Source organism: Mastigoproctus giganteus, chromosome 13, assembly GCF_048544385.1.
Source record: "Mastigoproctus giganteus isolate SK-2022 chromosome 13, ASM4854438v1, whole genome shotgun sequence".
NCBI lineage: Eukaryota > Metazoa > Arthropoda > Arachnida > Uropygi > Thelyphonidae > Mastigoproctus > Mastigoproctus giganteus.
Window position 1 is genome coordinate 115956449 of NC_143587.1, and position 21757 is coordinate 115978205.

General features: G+C 36.3%; 1 protein-coding gene across 1 annotated transcript in view; it reads right to left on the minus strand.

The window, feature by feature from the left end:
- The window catches only part of LOC150076380 (uncharacterized), a 178577-nt gene that overhangs the window by 87242 nt on the left and 69578 nt on the right, over positions 1-21757 (minus strand). Inside the window, exon 4 of the mRNA XM_090387342.1 lies at positions 12008-12265. Coding sequence (XP_090243468.1) covers positions 12008-12265 — 258 coding nt within the window. The remainder of the gene's footprint in view (positions 1-12007; positions 12266-21757) is intronic.

Sequence of the window (21757 nt, forward strand, 5' to 3'; positions counted from 1 at the left end):
ATATATGCTGGAAGTGCCAATGCTAATTTTTATTTTGGAATAACATTAGCTTTTAATACTGGTCAGATATTCCTTGTGACAGATGTATTATTTGCATATATTAAACGGGAAAATTACCTCCTTCATGAAATGAAGACAGAAGCCAATGGTGTTCCATTACAGCGGGTTTTACCAAGTGAAACATAGAACGTTTATTGAACTGGTGTTCAGGAGTAATCCATACATTTTAGACTAGATGGACCACATAATTTTAGTGTCACATAACATGATAGATACAACTTGAATATTACAAGCAAAGTAAAGTAAATGTCACAGTTTGTTAGTACCTAGAAAATAATTTATTTCCAATTTTTATGTTAAATTCATTCTTATTTGATAATTATTAGCAAGATGAAATAACAATCATGTGATTTATAATCAAAAAGTAAATATAAATGCTTTAAATAAGCAATTAAGTTGTATGTGATAGTCACTTTAATTTCACAACTACTGTTTTAACATTAAATGTTTCACCTGAAAATGATTAATGACCATGATGCAATTGAAACATCCTAGTTCTGTTACTAGTTTATAAATGAATAGCTCAATCCCATTTGTAAACGTGTAAAACGGGCTTTTGCATATAAATTCCTTCTTTTTTTCCCCTCCTTTAATTAGGAAACACAAACATAGATGGAAAAGCAAATTTTTATCATCATTACTATCTGTATTGCTCATCTTCCAACAGTAATTTTGTGCATACTACTCACAACTTAGAATTTATATTTTTATGTAAATACATTCTATATGAAATTAATTTATATCACATTTCAGTATATTATAATATTTTTCAATATTTCCAAAATTTAATTTTGGAAAGAAAAAAAATGCCATCTAATTTTTACTTATTATCATTTATGTAACTATAGTGTGATCAGCTTATGGAAAAAAAAATTTTATACTCAGGCATGGCCAAACGTATCTGTTACTATTTGAAAATTGTACACATCTACGTTCAATATGTCCATTAAAATATAAACCTGCAACTTTGACGACAGCCATTACTATATTCTTCAATGATTTTTCATTGAGAGAACTGTTGCCTGAATGCTGTTGTAAAGCCAGGAACAAAAAAAAAAAAAAAAAAAATTTAAACATAACTGTTGATGAGAGTATTTTAAAAAAATATTTATTGAAGAGTTACTGTAGCATCAATCTACATTTAAAATATTGGCAGCATTTCACTTCAAAGTTCAACTGAACTCAGTCATCAGGCCTCTGATGATGCTTACAAAAGTGGACTGTATGTTAATCATATCTAATTGGCCTGAAGAGTGGGGGGTTTCCTTTGAATCTTGAAACATTGCCAATATTTTTAGTGTGATGTGGTAACATTTCAGTAAATACATTTTAATTAAAATACACTCACTTGGTATGACTACTTAGTTGTCATTTAATCTATACGTATGACTAATGGCATAGTCCCCTTTACAAGTGCTAACTAAACTACACAAATCACACTACTAAAGCTTACATGGAAATTATATTCTCTTTCTGCAGGAAAGAGAAGTTAGCTCACTGCCACTCAACTGCTTATAATCATAACAGTATTCAATTATGTCATGCTATGATGGCATTGTATGATGATTTCTCCATTTAGTATTAGCCTCATAGTGCAAGGAAGCTACAGGCTTTTGCTGCACCAGCCAAAAAATAAAAAAGTAATCAATAAAAATGATAGTAATAAAATAATAAATTATAAACAATAAAAAAAATAAACTACCTCCTTGATTCTCTCCTCATATAGGTAACTATCCAATCCAACTGACCTTTGAATTTTTTCCAGCTGTCAGTCCCAGTCACCCACAGAGGTAACTTATTCCAGTAATTAACAACATGCTAGCTAAAACACAACTTCCTACCATAGTCTAGATCTCTTTCCTAGTAAATTTATGGCCTCTAGTTGTGGAATCATAGCAGAAGAAAATTTTACCCTCATTCATTTTACTTACTCCTCTCAGAGCCTCCAGTTAGATCTCTTTTTAAGGTGTATACTCCAGTTAGATCTCTTTTTAAGTGCCTAGTTTCCAAGCTGTGCAGCTCACATATTTGAAGTCTTCCCTCATATTGACACCCTTTTGCCAATCTCACCAGGCTAATTGTCTGTCTTTGGAACCTTTCAAGGAGTTCAACATTTTTTTAAAATTTTTTTTAAGGTGTGGTCTCCATTGGACACAGTATTTGAAGTATGATATTACCGTTGTCCAATACAGTAGAGTTATGATCTATTATCTCTGCAAGCATATGTTTGATAAATCATCAATAGGACATCATGTTTCTTCCTCAATATTTTTCTTCCTATACTGTTTTTAATTTCACCCCACCAAAATTGTAAATTTGGGGCTACTATTCCCATAGAGTTTTCATTTTGCTGCATTAAAACATAGCTGCCATTTTTCTGATCATCCTTGAAGACTATCCAAATCATCCTGAAGGAGCACTGATTGGTGCTGATCATTAACCATTCTTCCAATCTCCACATCATCTGCAAATTTTAACATTTGCTTTATCACTTCACTGATGTTGTTTATGAAAATCAGACAGCTGGATCCTTGGGGCACTCCACTTCTAACCTTAGACCAATCTGAAGAGTAACCATTAATCACAGTCCTCTGCATACCAAGGGCCTATTCAGAGGGGGCATATGATCCCTTAACCAATGCGTATAAGTGTATGCATATAAGTGTTCCTAGGTAATCTAAATAAAAACTAAATTCTATCTAAATAAAAACACTCAAAAACCTGGTCGTCATGCCCCCCTTACAATGATACCTAAATACAGTACTGCTACCTACTACCCTGTAATCCAGCAGTTCCCGAACTGTGCGCCGCGAGATATTTTTAATTTTCGAGGAAAACACAGTGATACTCGACATCTGTCAGACACTGCATGAACTACTAGCTCAAGGTAGTTCACAGTTTAAACATTACTTATTAAGTTATTTGGACCTAACTACTTAATAAATGGAACTGTTATGTATTTCTTTTGGCCTAGGGGCACATGTGAAAAAATTACCAAGACACTAAGGGTGCCATGAACCAAGAAAGTTTGGGAACCTTTGCTGTAATCTATCCTAGAGTCTTACCCATGATTCCAACATATGCCAACTTGTTTGGTAACCTCTCATGAGGGACAGAGTCATGCTAAAATCTGAATAATATCAAAATTATTTCATACTGGGTTAGTTAAATATAAGTTTCCCTAAGCAAAACCATGCTGTTTCTTTCCAAATTATAACTAAATGATTTCTACTGCACTCCTGATCATTGCCTCCACGATGATTTCAGTATTCTGATACTGATCAGGTAGTATTACCCAGTCTGCTCTTAGAACCACCTTTATGGACTAGCAGTACATTGACATTTCTCTAAGCTAAAGGAATCTCTTCTGATTGTAACAGTGCTCTCTCATAATTAAACTTAATGATTTAATGCACTCACTGCCTTCCTTAAAATTACTTGGTATGTGCCATCAATGCCAGGAGCCTTGCTTGCCTTTAGTCTTGAAAGTTTTAAACAATAAACACTCAGCTGTAATTTCAGTATCACTTATTTCATACTGCACAACCTCACTCTCACAGTGAAGGGTCTTTTGTCTTCAACAATCAATGTAAAGTACCCTTTCAATTCATCAGCTGGGTTATCTATCTAAGATTTTTCCACACCAATTATGCACAGGTCCTGTCTGATTTGTTTTCTTCTTCTTTGTATTCAAATATGTGAAAAGGCTCCTTTTCCCTATTCTTTGTTCTCTTATCATCTCTCATAGTCAGCCTTTGTCAACCTAACCTTTCCACAGAAAAGGTTAGGTTGACTTTTAGGTTTCTACAAATAAGCAATTCACATGTAGAAACCTAAAAACACATTTTTCTGGCCATTTTCTCTGGACAGCATAACACAATCATTGTGGAACCGTTTTATAGTATTCTTGGTTCACTGTTTGACCATGCAGAATAAATTCATAATGAACAAAGTACCCTGTGAGTCAAAAAATACAATAAACATGACCTTTACATTTGATAAAGATTGTCCTTTTTTTTTTTTATTATTATTATTTTTTTTTATTTTGAAGATGGTGTATTCCACTGAGAGGACTGGGCATATATTTCCAAATCACAACCGTACACCCATGATCCATTGCCAGTAATGATAAGAGAAAAAAAATGTGGGTCAGCAGCACTTTGGCAAAGATCCTGATATGTGAGAACTTGCCACTATGTGATCAGCAGTGAGAATACATGGTACAAACTTGGCTGAAATGCATTGTATTGAGCCAAGTTTGGGACATGACAGTCTTGTGTTAAAACTGATTGACATATTGCATATAAAATACTAGTTTCACTAGCAACTTCACAGATTGTTAGATTATGCCTAATCAGATTTTAAACATGAGCAGTTAAATTATCAACAGACATGCAACCCTCTTTGAGCTTTGAAACCAGTGAAAAGTCTTCACACAAAAACAAAATTTGATGTGCTCAACAAAATCACTCAAATGCAAAATACCTATTCAACACATGTGGATTTGAGACTGACTGCAGGTAAACAGGTGATTTGTGGGTTATACCTAGATGAACCACAGAACATGTTGTGACAAGTCTCACCTCACTATACCACATTTTCAAGATTATTTAGTTCCCAAAGTTTTTAATTGTAGAATATAATACATTGAATAATACCACAAATATATGAAATTATAAGACAAGTTAAATAACACAGAACCATCATCAAATACATGACATATCAATGCAGACAATACTTCACAATATTTTCCAACTGCAGGCAAACTACACAGAGAAAGTGATTCAAAAATATTATATTTTTACGATAGCATGACCTCACAGTGATGCACAAAATGAAAGTGAATTAATTAGTAGCATTCTGTTGCTGTTGCATTAAACTTTTTGCTATTTTATATATATATGTATTTATTTATTTTTTATTATTTTTTTTTTGTGGAATGCCTGTTAACTTCTCACAGAATACAGTTGAGGATACACTGAGTTACTGAATAGTTGAATATTGACTTGCTCTAAAGGGCAAAATAGTAAAGATCACAGTATTTTTGTATTTATGAAGTGAATAAACAAACCATGTTTATTCACTTCATAAATACAAACACATGAGTCCACAATGTGTAATCTTTGCTCCCTACACCTTGTACAAGTGTTTTCATTCAACCAGCAGTAAAGTATCAGACTGCTTATCTGCTTTGTATGGATCTTTTCATTATAAAATGCCAATTAAATATAAATTTGTCATTTTACATTTATGCAAAAACAGTTTCAACAGTGAGAAAAAAAAAGTAAAATTCTATTACTTCCTGTATGTTAATTTTGCCTTCTGTTTTAAGTGAAATGTATAATTTCTTTATACTCTACTGTGCCTATAAATTGTTGTATTTCCTGAGGATAAATTCATTAATTACTTTTGTAATTGATTAAATATACCTGAACTATAAATTTTCTGTGAATAAATCTTATTTTATTTTTACCTGGCATCCCACTCCCTGTCAATAGCACAGATAATCAAGGTTCCCTGTAGTTTCATTTTGAAAGCCTAGGTGTGACTGAATTGTCATATTAAAATAACCTCCAGGGTCATGAGAGAATCACCATGTTGTCTGTAAGTTATACATATTCTGAAATCAGTTTTCTGTTTTTTACAATGAATAATTCTGAGTTTCTGCAGATGGAGCATGCAGTTACCACCTGAGACTGACCAACTTGGTCACAGTGTGCATATGTGTGTGTGTGGGGGGGGTGAACAATAAGAGTTCACTAGATTTGGGCTAGGAATTGAACCCTGGCCTTTTACATATGATATGGATAAACAGAAGTCATAGCCACTGTGCTTAATGTAAGGGCATCCTATTCCCTGCTTTTACCATAGCCTGTGGGAAAAAATGTAATAATAATAAGAAAAAAAAACATGTATTGTATGGAAAGAATGAAAGAAATACAGTAATATGAACTTGTTTTTGTTTGCAAAACCAGAAAGATTACATTCAAGTTAAAATGTTACATAACATACCAGAGATAAGCTCCTTTTTTGTCAGGAAACTGTCTTAAAGAAGGCAAATTGTATGCAGATACATTATGGTGAAGAATCCAATCATTTGGTCAAAGGTGTTTCCTCATACATTGAACACAATCCCTCGACTATTTCATAATTTCCAAATAATAAGGCCGATTAAATTTGAATATCAGTGATGAATTCTGAATGAAACAATACCAATGATCCCAAAGAAACAAATCAACATAGTTTTACCTTATGATTTTAACATGCATACTTTGAGTAAAATATAAACTAATATTACAAGAAACCCCAAACGTTTTGGAACATTGGTTAAGATTTTTGGAACACTGGTTAAGAAGAGAGAGAAAAAGAGTGTCCAGAGAAAGAATGAACAAAGAAAGATCAGGTGGTGACTTGTATTTTCTTGATTGGATTTTAGCCATGCTAAAAGCCATAAGGATGGGGAAGTTACTCTTGTGAACCGGAAATTTTGGCATGCATTGTTTTTTTTTTGGCTGTTAACTTTGTCTTTTGCTAAGGTTTGGAAACATAACTGAAATGGAGGTTGTGATTATTTTGTTGCTGTTATTAGTTCTGGTTGATACTCTGTTGAAGAGAGTTATCCAGGATTGGGGGATTGGCGGTTAAAAGTTGCCCATGTTTAAGACTTCAGGGGCAGAGGATGGAAACACATGGCCTTTTGATATAGAATGGAATGCTGTGTCCCGTTAAGCTAGGTTTTCTTGTTTTATGTCAAGTTTGTAATCTACATCTCTCATTAGATAAGGGGTGGGAGGTAGCAGTAGTCAAGGATTTAAGGTTTTTGCTACCTTTTAAGTCTAACATTAATGTTGTGTTTTTCAGCAGCAATTCTGTTAAAAAATGGATATTATACCTAGATAGAAGGGAAAATGAATTTCTGTAACCTGAACTGATTGGTTTATTATTTTTAATAGTAAAATCTATACCTAATTTATAGGTTTTATCAGCCTTTTCCAGTTGTGAGTGTGATGTTATTATCAAGACTATTGATGTGTTGAGCATTTCTGCACCTTGGTTCTAGGTTAGAAAAATATCAACAAATTTGAGTCAGTTTCAGGAGTGAGGTTGGGGAATAAATTTCTGCTAAAAGGAGAGAAAGGGTATTACCCATGCTTAGGCCCCCTTTTTAAACAAAGAAAAATAAGCTTGTCCTATAGTTAATTCTAGAGCTTCTTTAACATCTTTCTTAATTTCAAGTAAGTAGAGATGGTTGAAATGGGTTGTTATAATCTGTTAATAAGGGAATTGATGGCTTCATGGTGGAAAAGGTTGGTAAATGTAGATTCCACATTGAAACTTACAAGTAGAGTTGAATTTATCTTGAAATCATAATAGGTTAATTCTGTTAATAAAGTCAGCAGTGTTTTTAAAAAGGAAGGGTGGGAGATAGCTGGGTTGTAAGCCAGGCTGCTGCTTACAATTGGTGTTTTTGACAGATCTTGTTAGTATGCTTTATATTAGTGGCAATGTATGGGGCTTCTGAATTATTAGGATTCAGTTTTTCTGAAAGTTAAATCATCGGTTTTCTTCCCATTAGGTTGTTTTTTAAGACGTTCTTCATAAAAATATTAACCATGTCCTTTAATTGTCTAATTTTGGGATACGAATGGAAAAATCATTGAATATCATAACATTTTGTTTTGGATGCTTCATTGCTTATAATTTTCACAAAAGATTGCCTGTTTTCGTGAACTGTACTGAAATATCAGAACAAATTTTGCTCCTGCAATTTCTTGGAATAAACTTTTCTCATACTGAAGTGTTCCATCAAAATGAGTCTGACCATTTCTTTAGCTAAATTTAATGATTCAGTATTATTCAGCATCCCGCGACATTAATGAAAAATGTTTAAAAGGTGTGGTACTACACTGACAGTGGTAGAGAATGAAAGGGACCTGGGGGTGGTTGTGCAGGCAGATATGAAGTTTTCTGAGTAGTGCAGACGGGCTGCAAGAGTAGCTCATGGTGTATTATCGATGATATATAGGAATTTTTCTAGCAGGGATAAGGAGGTGATTATTCCCTTGTATACGGCAATGGTCAGGCCACACCTAGAGTACTGTATACAGGTCTGGAGGCCTCATTTCAAGAAGGATGTAGAGATGCTGGAAAGAGTACAGAGAAGGGCAACAAGATTAGTGAATGGAACAAAGAGGTGCTCTTACGAAGAAAGGCTTAAGTTTTGCAAATTACAGTGTCTGGAGACTAGGCACCAGCGAGGTGATCTGATAGAGGTGTATAAAGCCTTGAATGGTTTGAGCATGCTCAATGCTGATGGGATTCTTCCTCTTGCTCAGAATAATCACCTGAGAGGGCATAAATTCAAATTGAGGAAGGACAGATGTAGGATAGACGTGAGGAAATTTGCCTTTGGCCAGCGGGTGGTTAGTTGGTGGAACAGACTTCCATCCCTTGTCGTGGAAGTTGATAGCCTAAATAAGTTTAAGGCTCAGCTGGACAGGTATTTCGAACGAACAGAGGGGTGAAGTGGAAGTGGTTATTTTTTTATTTATTTTTATTTTTTATTATTTTTTTTTTTTTTGGCTGATGCTGCATAAGCTTGCTTTCTTGCATCAAATGCCTCTACTAATGCTAATGCTACCCAACCCAACTCATTCAACACACTATTTCCACCGCCAAAAGTAAAATTAACAATCCACCAAAACCCACCACCAACGCAAATATATGCATCATCCTCCCATCCCATACCATAATGAACTTGCCGGACAATTCTGCCGTGTGTTTACAGGTACTGATATCTCCCTTATTTTTTCAGCTTATAATAAACTCAGATCCTTATTCAACACTTACAAAGATACACACAAATACCCAACGAACAATTTGAACTATATAATTTACTTGATTAAATGTCAACCAAACTGTGATGCCTGTTATATTGGTAGTACTACTACCAAGTTTGGTTCTACCAAAACCTCCAACACTCATGCATACTACCACTATAATAGTCTTAGATCTGGACAAGCTAGTACAGAACTCACAATTCATGCTCAAACCCACAATCACTCCCCTTTAATTGACTCCGCTATCACCATTATAAGACTTAAAACCAGCCATAAAATTCTTCAATATGAAGCCCTCATTATCGAATGGTTTCAACACAATACTAATCTCAACATCCTAAATGCAAAACTTCCCTTTCACCTTTCCTCGGCTTTTAATCTCTCACAACTGAGATTCCCACATGTTCCAAAGAGCATCACGAGAGTATAGAAAATTCCTTAAAATACAGCACGCGTTACTTCGCACTTAACACCGCCAACTGAAGACGTTATAACTTAACGAAAATCTGTCATCACGACTATTGGCATTATCAATTCTTTTATGTTCCAGATTAACTATTTTCTACTCTATGACAACCAGGGACGGAGTAGTGTCTGCTTCCTTGCGCTTATTTTAAAATTCCATTAAATTAAATCTCATCCCACCTTAATGCATTAACTTAACCATTCCACCTTATATTTAGCCATCAGTCTTTTCATAACACTATTGCAGATTATATTCAAGGTGAGTACCGCACTTTAAGCATTTCACTATTTTTATATTTAGTCTATTATCACGGTACTATACGAATTCTATAACTTATACTGTATATATATAATTTGTATTATGAAATGTAATTTTTATAATTATAGTGTTTGTTTGTTTGTTTGTTGTTTGGTTTTTAGAAGCATTAGCAACTAAGGCCATATTGCTCTAGGGATATGTGGTGGTCATTCCCTGACCTGTCCGCATCCTCCGTATTTAGTGGTCACGGGCTCGAACCCCGGTCTAATCAAGAAGCGTGTGCTATGCGCTGCTCCTGCCCACCTGGCTACGGAGGCGCCATAATTATATTATTGTAATAAATAACATATATATTTTTTAATATTATATATATTGAGAAAATTGAGTAGGGGTGCCGCAAAATAAAATAAATTACTTAGGGGTGCCGTTATTAAAAAAAGGTTGAAAACAACTGTGCTATTCCATATCACTGATGTTTGGTTTACCATTTCTTCTTCTTCCTCTTTTTTTTTTTTTTTTTTTTGTTAAACACTGTTATACCCAGTCATTCCTGGCCCATGACAACCAGGTATTACATGAGCTCTCTGCTATTTATACTACTGAATGCTGTACATCCTTTTGAGTTGAAGAAGCACTCCACCTCAAAAGCTACTTGTTATTTTATTTTAGCACTTTATTCATCAACCTTATCGGTTTTATCCTTAATTTATTTGTATTAATTTTTATTCTATTTAATGGTTTATTCTTGTTTAAGTAAATATTATATTTTATTAAAATTTGATTTTATTCTCAAGCTTGTCAGTCATTACAAGAAATCTTTTACATCTCTGCAGTATCAGACAGACATTCAATTTCTGCTACACGTATTTTTCAACAGATATTTCCATGGCCAATGCTCTTCTGCCAAACACGTCCAATCATATGCATCAGCTAGTCACCACTCATTCACAGTTCAATTGCAAGCTGACCAAACTAACTTTTCCTGTCAATAAACAGGTCAGTTATATTAATCAATCACTCTTGAACAATGTGAAATTAACAGTACTGAGACTACAGCATATTATGTATTTAAGTAACTAGTACTGTTACCATATAAAAGGGAAAAAAATTAAAAACCAACCAAAAATAAATTATATTAAACACGAAAGTCTACACTCACCATGGGAAAGCCCCCTTAGCTTACTGTAATGCTGCTGCAATACTGCTACCTATGTTACACAAGAAGGCTACAGAAGATAAATACAGGCTCCAAATAAAAAATAGGAAAGAACTGAAGAAATAGAGGAATCATAGGAATGATTTCTTCAGGGGAGTATGCAGATCTGTTGACTCCCCGAAAGGTTTTTCCATAGTGAGATCTTAAAAGCAGCCAAGCATACAATGGTGCCCCCTACAGAACCTATAACACAACAAACTGAGAAAGAGTGCTAACTAATCTGCAAAAACACAAACCTAAGTATGGTAAGCCTCCTTCATGCTAATTTAAAAAACCAGACATAAAAAGTGAAATTTTCTGAGTTGACCAATGACAAATTGACAGAAGTGAATCAAACACAAATATGCTAATCAAATTACGAAATCAAACTACTACAGAAAATAATCATCCTAATTAAATAAACTAAAAAAATTAATTAATGATTTCTTTGTTTAATTTAATTATTTACTTTTGGTTGGGCTGTTTATTAATCCCCCCCCTTAATGGTAATAGTAGTGGTTACCTAAACACTTAATTGCTGCAGTTTTAGAATTATTAATTTCACATTGTTCAAGATGTGAAATTATTTTTAAATATAGATTTTCCTTTTGTTTCTCTAACTTTTCCTCATTTATCCTTTCTATTTCAATTAAATTAAATACAGGCTCCAAATAAAAAATAGGAAAGAACTGAAAAAAAAAGGGAATTTATTATTATTATTATTATTAGCCATATGGCACAAGGAATCCTGAGGCTTTTGCTGCACCAGCTAAAAAAAAAAAAAAAAAAAATTTCTGAGTTACCCTGAGAGAGAGAGAGAGAGGGGGGGGGGGAAAGAGATAGAACAAGAGTCAGAAGTAGAAGGGAATCATCGAGAAAGAAAAGAATGATGATATCCAGCTCAGGACCCCTGGGTGTGCCATGCCCATACTCACCAGATGTGAGCCCCTAGAGAATCATAGGCATGATTTCTTCATGATCTACACAGATCTGTTGACTCCCCAAAAGGTGTTTTTCCAATGTAACACCAACCATTAACAACCATCATCTTTATGTATTTCCTGAAAATGTCTGGTTTTTTGATATTTCCACTATTGAGCTCATTTTGAGATTTTGAATACTTGTATTCTGTAATGAACAAACAATATTTCAATAATGGAATAAAACTATAAATAGTAGCCTACTTACTTATTGCATATCTGTAAACTGAAAGTAAAAGAGATCTGAAAAATAATTCTTCTGTTAATGAAATTCCAGCTTCATAAACTGCTTTAAATGGCAAGTCAAAATTAATCCAATTTTCCAACAAACTTGCAGCATGAGATTCATATATCAATGCATCTGTAAAGTTAACAATCATCTTGTCTTGCAATTTAATAAACTCTTCCTGAGGCACACCAAGCTGTTCCAGAATAGCAATTAAAGGTCTATTTAAATACAGAGCTCCTGAAAAAAAATAAATAATAAATAAATAAATAAATAATATATTACTAAAACTTCCATGTGGTAAATTTCAAGGAACCATATACTATTTTAACTTATTAATATTTTAATATCATAATTTTGATTTTACAGATCTGGAGACTTTTTGACTTGATAATCAATTTTATCTACATCACATTAGTAGTATAAGATATGAGGTATATTTGGGTCAAACAGCACCTGTGATTTCTCCCATCCGCATATGCACATTGTATCGGAAACAGAACACTGTCAAGCCAGAGATTTAAAAGTGTGTGGGTTGTGTAAGATATTGTGCCCATTGTTCCTCTGGCTTATTGGCTGCTGGGCCCTATTGGGAACCAATGCTGCCCATACCCTGCCACGTGGAGGCTAGCCAGTTGTTACCAGTAAGTGATACTCTGGCAGGCCCTGCCACCTACTTTCCTGGGATTTTAGTGGCAAGGAGCTATAAAAAAAAGGTTGAAGTGATCGCGGTTGATTTCGTTAAGGAGCGCTGCGTGGGGTTGTACACTGAAAGGATGAGTTCTAGGAGCCAAAAAAAAAAGGTCAGGAAAAATTTTGTTGTAATTTAAGTTTGGATGTGTGGGACAAACACTTTGTAAGAGAAAGTAATGGGAGGGGAGACTGAAGACTGGGAGATGAAGTAGGAAGGAGGGGGTCGATAGGAAGGTGACCCCCATTTTTTTTTTTTTTTTTTCCTCAGTGGAGCATGCCCAGGCCTCACCAGAGTGAAAATTTGGGGAGGCGAAAAGAGAGAACCCTCTCTTCCCGCCAGGGGGAGTTGGAAGGAAAGATTCGCTCAAGGGAGAGTGGATTAAGAATCACCAATAAGCTGTCTCTATATCAGGGCCACCATAGTGATCCATATCCAGGTCTTGTCCATTTGGGGGGGGGGGCTGAGGAGTCCCATCCGAGAGTCAATAGTAGTGAGGTTGGGTTTGGAGATAGTCCAGTATTCCGTGGGAAAAACAAGATTCTGTACTTGGGTCCATTGCTGTAGTTTTTGTTGGTGGAGTGGGCCATTTGTTCCTACAGGAGGGGAGACACCCTGTCTGTGCCTTCCTTTGGGACAAAGTCCCATCTTTGGTTTCATGTTGTGATTTTTAAAATGGTTTACTTTTTAGTTCTTGGGGGAGGGACCAGAGGGAACCCATCCCTGCATGCTTGACATAAGACACCAGCAGAAGTTTGTCTGCTCCGATGTGATGTTCATGGGATAAGGGGTCCCACATTAGGGTACCCATATACGGAGAGCCCTTTGTGTTGGTATTCGCTGTCAGGATTGTGCTCTGTCCTCAGTTCTTATGTACACTGGTGATATAAGCCAAGATTATGGCAGTGGGAGGATTCTTCTTCTGTAAAAGAGTTCCTGTGCAAAGTTGGTAAAGGCATTATAGGTCTCACTGGATTCCAAGAGGTAATGCTAAAATATATTTTGGTAATTAATACACATCTTAGGTCTTTGTAGATTGGGCAAGTATACATTAGGTGCTCCCAGGTCTCTGGGAGCCCGCAGGAGCATAGGGGGCTGTCTGTTAATCCCATTGTTATTAACTTTCCTCTGATGGCCCCATGCCCAGTGAGTAGGTATGAGGATAGTAGGCCTGGGGAAAGTCAGACTGGCATTTCTGGATGAGTTTTTCTGAGGTGTGGAATGAATTTTTTGGTAATGGCACCCTTTGTGCTTTCATTCCAGCGTTGCTGCCAGAGGTCATGTAAGTAATTGGTCAAACGTCGGTTTTCCATTTTGTGGTTGTTTGCTGTGTTTGAGGTGAAGTTTCGGAAGGTAGCCTTTCCTCTGGTCAGGTTGGTTAGGATGCCAGACTGCACTACCTCCAGGTCCAGGGGGAGAGCCCCCCAGGGCCTGCAGGGCGTGGGTGCTTACCATGCAGCAGGCTCGAGAAGTTGTCAGTAATATTGTCCTCTGGATAGTTTCTAGCTTCTGTTGTTAGGAGACATCTGGCTTGTATCCTACCAGGGACAAGAATTTTTAAAAGGCCTATTCAAGTCGGGCTGTAGTTAGCCATTCTCGGGTTGGGGTAGGGGTAGAGAGAGGGATTCCCTTCAACCCTCTCCTTCAATGAGTTATTTTATTCTGGATTTCTGCCTGCAGAATGCAAAATTAGCCTATGAACATACACTTGTACAGACATCGTAATATATTATATTATAATGTTATGTTATAATGTATTATATTATGGATTCTGCCACTATGACAAGAGTAGTCAATATGCAAGAAAGTCCTAAGAACCAACAGCCATCCAGGAGGGAAGAAAAAGAAAACTAATTAATTCTCCGCATCAAGCAGTACAGTACAGGTAGTTCTCGACTTGACAAGTTAATTCGTTCCTTGCGCACTCGTAATGCGAAAACTCGTAAAGTGGGAATTTATTTCCCATAGACATAATGTTAAAAATATGGGTTATGTTATCAACAATGAAATTAGTTAATTAATTAGTTTATGTTTAAACAATGATTGATTTATCCAAAGAAATGAAAACGTAGCCTGTAAAATCAAGCAAATTATAATAATAGAGAAATTATTTATGACTTAACATGTTAAAGAATATTTATTCTTCATCATCGACTAAATGCACACTCGTTGATCACTCATTATTGGCTCGGCACTCGTTGGTTTGTTGCACAAGGAGTCATCTTATTTAGAAATACTTCAAGAGGCATTTATTTACAAAATATTCTTCTCTTTTCTTTTTAAATTTCAATAGCGTGCATAAGCATTTTTTAATGGACGCACAAATTCAACTAACACAATTTGGGCAGAATAATAAGTTTAAGAAGCTTAAAAAAAAAAAAAAAGAATGAAGAGAAGATTCTGAAAATTTATTTATGTTTTTTCTACGATTGAAGATTTCAGTAAAGGGCAAACACATTTCACCATAATAGCATAATTCCAGCTATCGGTATTTTCGCAAATGCAATAACATGGAGTTTACCACCCGTTTATAATTGCTTGCAGTAACAGAAAAGCCCAATAAACCGGAAGGTGCAAACTGTTTTGTTTTATGGTCGTCACTTCCAAAAATGTGCTTTAGAAAAATATCACAAAGTCATTCAAAATTGGTTCTTATAACATATGATAATGATGAAAGTGTTATGAGTTTAATGATTTGAATTGGAACTAATACAATTTACACCATAAAAACGACCTTTTAGGGAGTTGTATAGCCAAAATTTGAACTTCCGAGGTCGTGAAATAAATTACCAAAAAACAATGTGTTATTGAGTTCACATTATGATATTTTTGCGATACGATGGTAATGGATTAATATCGAAATGCGGTATTTATGAATGTTTAACATTCATTTTTTGCAATTAATGTTCATATTTTCAATTCTGTTGATATTTGAAAAAAAAAACAACTCGTAAACCCGGGAACTACCTGTATATTATTTGCAATAATAATGTTCCTGCTCAAAAAGTCTCTATTTTATCTAGATTATAAACTTACAACATGTAAGTTTATCTCTGAACAGAGAAAGAGAGAGAGAGAGATAAAATCATCCTATGAAATGATCCCACTTCCATAACACCAGGTTTGACATTTTTCAGTAATGTACATCCATTATCTTTAACTAAAACCAACTATTGAATATCTAGGCAATTTTCAGTCAACAAATTATTTTTCATGTTTATATAATTATTGCTATATAGTATTAGTAGGGGAAAAATTACCAGAAGGAAGAAATCTTACACAACAGTTGGGAAAAAAAATAATAATAAAATATATATATATATATATATGTGTATACTTAACTTATTTATAACATTATTACTTTTTAAAATTATGGTACTACTTGGGAGCATCAGGTTTTTGGTTACCCGCTAGTTATATATAAATCTAACCCTGGTATGGATACCTTTACCAGGGCTTTACCAGGATATCCATACAAGGGCTAGATTTATATATAACTAGCAGGTTGGTTGGGGTCACTACAAACCTGATGCTCCCAAGTAGTACCATAATTTTAAAAAGTAATAATGTATAAATAAGTTAAGTACATATATAACCCATGCACGTATAATGTCTAATTGTCACTGTACAATAGCATTAACGTAGGAGCTAATACCCTCATTAACACTTTTTAAAAATATAATATTTAAATCTAATTGTCATTAGACATAATTCCAATATACAGGGTGTCTCAAAAATACACGGCATAACTTCAGGGTGGGCAAAGTGCCTGCCTGGCAACCCAAAGGTCGCGAGTTCGAATCCCGCCTCGGGCTTGGATCAAAGTACTGCTAAAACCTTGGGAGGTGCATTATGGCCACAGAAGCCGATGCGCCAACTACCACCAAAAAAATAAATAAATAAATAACTTCAGGAATGACTTCCTCATGTGTAGACAATAAAAATATTTTATATCAACGTAGTTCCGGAAATGCTTGGTTTCTGAGTTTTGAAGGTCTGTCTATGACACTTACCTGTTCACATCACCTTATAGTAATTGTTCAAAATGACCACCTTCTGCCTGAATACAGGCCTCACATTGAAGTCTCATGGACTCGCGAAGACAATGCCAAATTCCTAGCATGTTTCGTATTGTCTCACAACTGCCACAATTCGATTGTGGAGAATTTCCACATCAGCTACCGAAGTCGAATACACCAATGACTTTAAATGGTCCCACGAGAAGAAATCTAGTGGGTTTAAATCAGTGAGCATGGAGGCCAGGCAGTTGGTCCATCTCTACCTATCCACCGACCAGGAAACCTTCGATTCAGGTAATTGCAGGCTAGGTGGCTGAAATGTGCGGGAGCACACTTCATGCTTGAAGTGTGCTTGTTGACGAATGATCAGTGGCGTGTCGTCCAAGAAATCAGGCATGTTTTTTCCAATAAGTTTCTGTACGCCTGCCCTGTGAGTTTGTTTGGAAGTACATGGGGGCCCAAATAACTTATCACCAAAAACACCTGCCCAGATGTTGAGGCTGAATCACTGTAGGTGATGTGATGGAAGAACTACATGTGGGTTTTCCTCAGCCCATACATGCTGATTGTGAAAGTTTTGGATTCCATCTCGTGTGAATTGTGCTTCATATGTGAATATCACTAAGGCAGGAAAGTGAGGAGTTTTACCACACTGCTGCAAGAATCACTGGCAGAACATTACTCGTGCAGGGTAATCTGCTGGTGACAAGGCCTGTACCCATTGCAGATGGTAAGATACAGTTGGTGTTCTCACAACACTCTCCAAATAGTCGAACGTTGAACAGCCAGTTGCATTGCTATTCTGCGTGTGCTGATTCCAGGAGTGGCATGCACAACATCCAAAATCTCGTCCTCTACTTCAGGAGTCTTGGTCGTCCTCTGTCGGCAGCACGAGGTGTAAAAGTCCCGTGTTCACAAAGGTGGCAATGGATACCTTCAAACGTTTTCCTGTCTGGACATCTTCGTTCTGCAAATCTTTCGTGGTACAAACAACGAGACTCCAGAGCATTGCAGTCTGCCAAACCCTACATAAAGTGCATATCCGCTTGCTCCCGATTTGAGTACATGGTCGGAATGGAAAACCACCAGATTCTGTCAGTACCGTGTGATGAAGGAAATCATCCTGGCAAGACTCTTCACAAAACGCATTAGAAAAGACATACGCCTAAGGAGTGGAATATTGCAATCATAGTTTTCCTGCATAAGAAAGGAGATAAATCAGAAATTGAAAACTATAGACCAATTAGCTTGTTATCTCACACCTACAAGTTGTTCACAAGGGTCATTAAAAAGAATACTTGAGAATCAACTGAAAGAGCAAACTGGCTTTAGGACAGGATTCTCAACTATGGATCATGTTCATGTAACATCACAGCTAATGGCGAAAGCAAAGGAATACAAAACACCATTATGCTTGGCATTTGTGGATTATGAAAAGGCATTTGACTCCATACAGCATAAGCCAATGTTTTTAGCACTGGAAAGACAAGGCATAGATACCACATATATTATGTTCATATATTCATATATGAACATAATATTCTGTTCATATATTTTGAGGAAAATATATGAAAACACTACCTCCTTTATTAGCCTAGACAAAGACAGTAGCAAATTTAAAATTGAGAAAGGAGTTCAACAAGCAGACAATATCTCCGAAGCTGTTTACTGAAAGCTTTAAGAAGATTAGACTATTCCCAACCTCGTGTTGTTTGGCATTACAAGAATGCAAAATGGGATGACCTGCGAGACTTCTTTTCCTTGGTCGGATTACTGTTTCAAAACTTCTGATGTCAATATTTGCTCAGATCGTGTCAGTAAAATTATTCTTGCAGGAATGGAATCTTTTATCCCACACTCCACTTTAAAATCTCATCCTTTATCTAAACCTTAGTTTTCCAATAAATGTGCTAAGACTGCAAGAGAAGAATGTTGCATATCGTAATTGGCTTGTTTCTAATTCTTCAGTGTCATTTTCTGCCTACACCAAAGCTCACAACAATTGTAAAGCAGTTATTAATCAGTCCAAACTAGAGTTTGAACAGGCAAAGAGTAGAAAACTTGCTTCTTGCCCTAATGGTAGCCGAGCATTCTAGTCTCTTGCCAAAGCTATTGGCCGCAACTTTTGCCCATCTCTGCTCCCACCTCTGTCCAAACCAGATGGTTCTGTTGTCACTTCAGCCAAGGATAAAGCTGACCTGCTAGCATCCCATTTTTCTTCCAGCTCATGTATTAATAATCTTGGTAAAACACCTCCCACCATTCCCAACACACTCCATTCAATGCCTCCTGTGGTCTTCCGTCAAAACGATATCAGAAGGATTTTGATGAATCTTGATGCTAAGAAAGCTCCAGGTCCTGATGGTATTTCTCCACTTGTTCTCAAAACCTGTGCTCCTGAACTTACTCCTATTCTTTGCCGCCTTTTTTCACTTTCTTATTCCAAAGGTGTTTTTCCTTCTGCTTGGAAATTTGCTCATATCCAGCCAGTTCCTAAAAAGGGTGACAAATCCCTCCCATCCAATTATCGTCCCATTGCAATTACTTCTACTCTTTCTAAAGTAATGGAGAAATCAATTAACCGCCAACTCTTAAACTACCTAGAAACCTTCCGTCTGATCAACGATCGCCAGTATGGATTCTGTCAGTGTTGATCCACTGGTGATATTCTGGCTTATGTTACTTTATGGACTAATTCAATGGAAAGGATCAGTGAAACACAAGTAGTTGCTCTTGACATCTCAAAGGCTTTTGATTGTGTTTGGCATAAAGGTCTTCTAAAACAAGCTTCCATTTCATGGTTTGCCAACTGTTTTTAGAAATTGGTTATCCAGTTTTCTCTCTGATCGCTCACTGAGGGTGATGGTAGATGGCTCTCTGTCTTCTAACATCTCCACTAATGCTGGTGTCCCCCAAGGTCCAGTTCTTTGCCTCACTCTTTTCCTCTTGTATATTAATGACCTTCTTCTATTGACTGGAAATCCTATCCATAGTTTTGCCGATGATAGCACATTGCATTCCACTTTCCATTTTGAGAAACCTTGTCCTGCTCAATCAGCTTCAACTTCTCGAAAATATGCTACCAATTCCTTAAATGCTGATCTTCAGGTAATTCTCCAGTGGGGCAAAGACAACTTAGTTGATTTCAACCCTTCTAAAACTCAGTCTTGTCTTATATCTCGCAAAAAGGATTCTTCTGCTCCTATGCTTATCTTTAGTGACACTCCGATTTCTAGGCAAAATGATATATCTCTTTTGGGAATTACCCTGACTTCTAATCTCTCTTGGCACAAGCATATTACAAATATTGCTTCCTCTGCATCTAAAAAACTTGGTTTTCTCTTTCACTCTCGGCGTTACTTTTCTTCCAAACAGCTGCTCACTCTGTATAAATCACAAATCCGCCCTGCCATGGAATACTGTTCCCATATCTGGGGTGGTGCCCCCAAAACCTCTCTCAGGCTTCTTGATTCCATTCAGAAGAGGGCAGTTAGGTTAATTAATGATTCATCTCTAACAGAGTCTCTCCACTCGCTTTCTCATAGACGTACTGTTTCTGCTGCATGCCTCTTCTGCAGATACTTCCATGGGCACTGTTCTTCTGAATTGGCTTCTATAATTCCCACTCTCTCTTTCAAAACAGTCCGAACACATGTCGCCACCAGCCAACATCCATTTACTGTCCAACTTCAAACCCACAGAACCAACTTTTCATCTTCCTCATTTATTCATTCAACTGCCGTTTTCTGGAACAACCTTTCTTCATACGTATTTCCTGAAAATTACAATCTACAGAAGTTCAAGTCCAATGTCAACAAATATCTTCTTTCGTCTTTTCAACCTCCAACCCAAGCACGGTACTAAGTAGTAGTGGTATAGTACTATATGTTCTAATACCTCTCGTGTTTGGGGTTCACATAAAAAAAAAAAAAAAAGTGATTCCACGCCCTTATAGGGTGTCTGCAAGAAATCCCATGCCTCGAGGCATCCACTATTCACTGTGCCAGTACATGCCTGAGCCCAGGGAAAGAAGACATCCTGTGTCAGCAGCTTATCCCACAGTGTCAGCAAGGCCAAGTCCAGTTTGATGCCTACTCCAATCAGCTCTTATTTAACCGCATGGGAAGAGAACATCCCAGGTCAGGACCAGGCATAACAGCAATGGCAATCCTACACACTCATCTAGAACATCTTTATCTTGACACCTACTTTAAAACAGCACTACCTGGACCATTTTTCCAAACACGCATCACGTCTCTTAATCTTATTTTACCTATCATGTATTAGTTCTCTCTGCCTCGTGCTACCGCCTGACAAGTCAGAACATCATGGCATGAGTTAGCTCCACTGTCCCGGGAAGGCAGAACTTCCACTATCTCAGCTTTAACTTATTAATTTTGAACACAATGCAATCATGACGGCAACTTCAAATTTACACCTCTAAACTCTCAACATAACTCAAATTAGTTAAAACCTCATAAACATTAAAACTTTATAAATATAAAATTCAACTTATATACATATTTACAAATAAATACTACTTGCATTCTATACAACTAACTCATTCTACTTTGCCTTCTTCTGAAAGCTTCATTAACAAAAGCCGTAAACCTGATATATTTTTCTTTGCTACTAAAAACCACTTAGAACCCCTCATTTTCAAACCATCGCATCATCTCCATTTAGAAATGAGCATAGACCTTACATTCTCAAAGGACATGATGAGCACTCTCAATTGCACTACACAAACAATACAGATCTTCTACCAATCCTAGCTGATGAAGCCTTTCCTTGACTCCATCTTCCATTATGATTATACAGGAAATACAATTCCAGTGCTAGCCAATCTCTATTTTTCATCACAGTGGAAACATCTGGCAAATAATTTTAAGTGACACAACCCACCTCAGAACTAACCCAATGCTCTTGCCACAACCTTATAACTTCACTCTGAAATCTTAACTTCTCCACCTTTAAATCTTTTTTAACATAATCTCTCTCTCTCTCTCTCTCTCTCTCTCT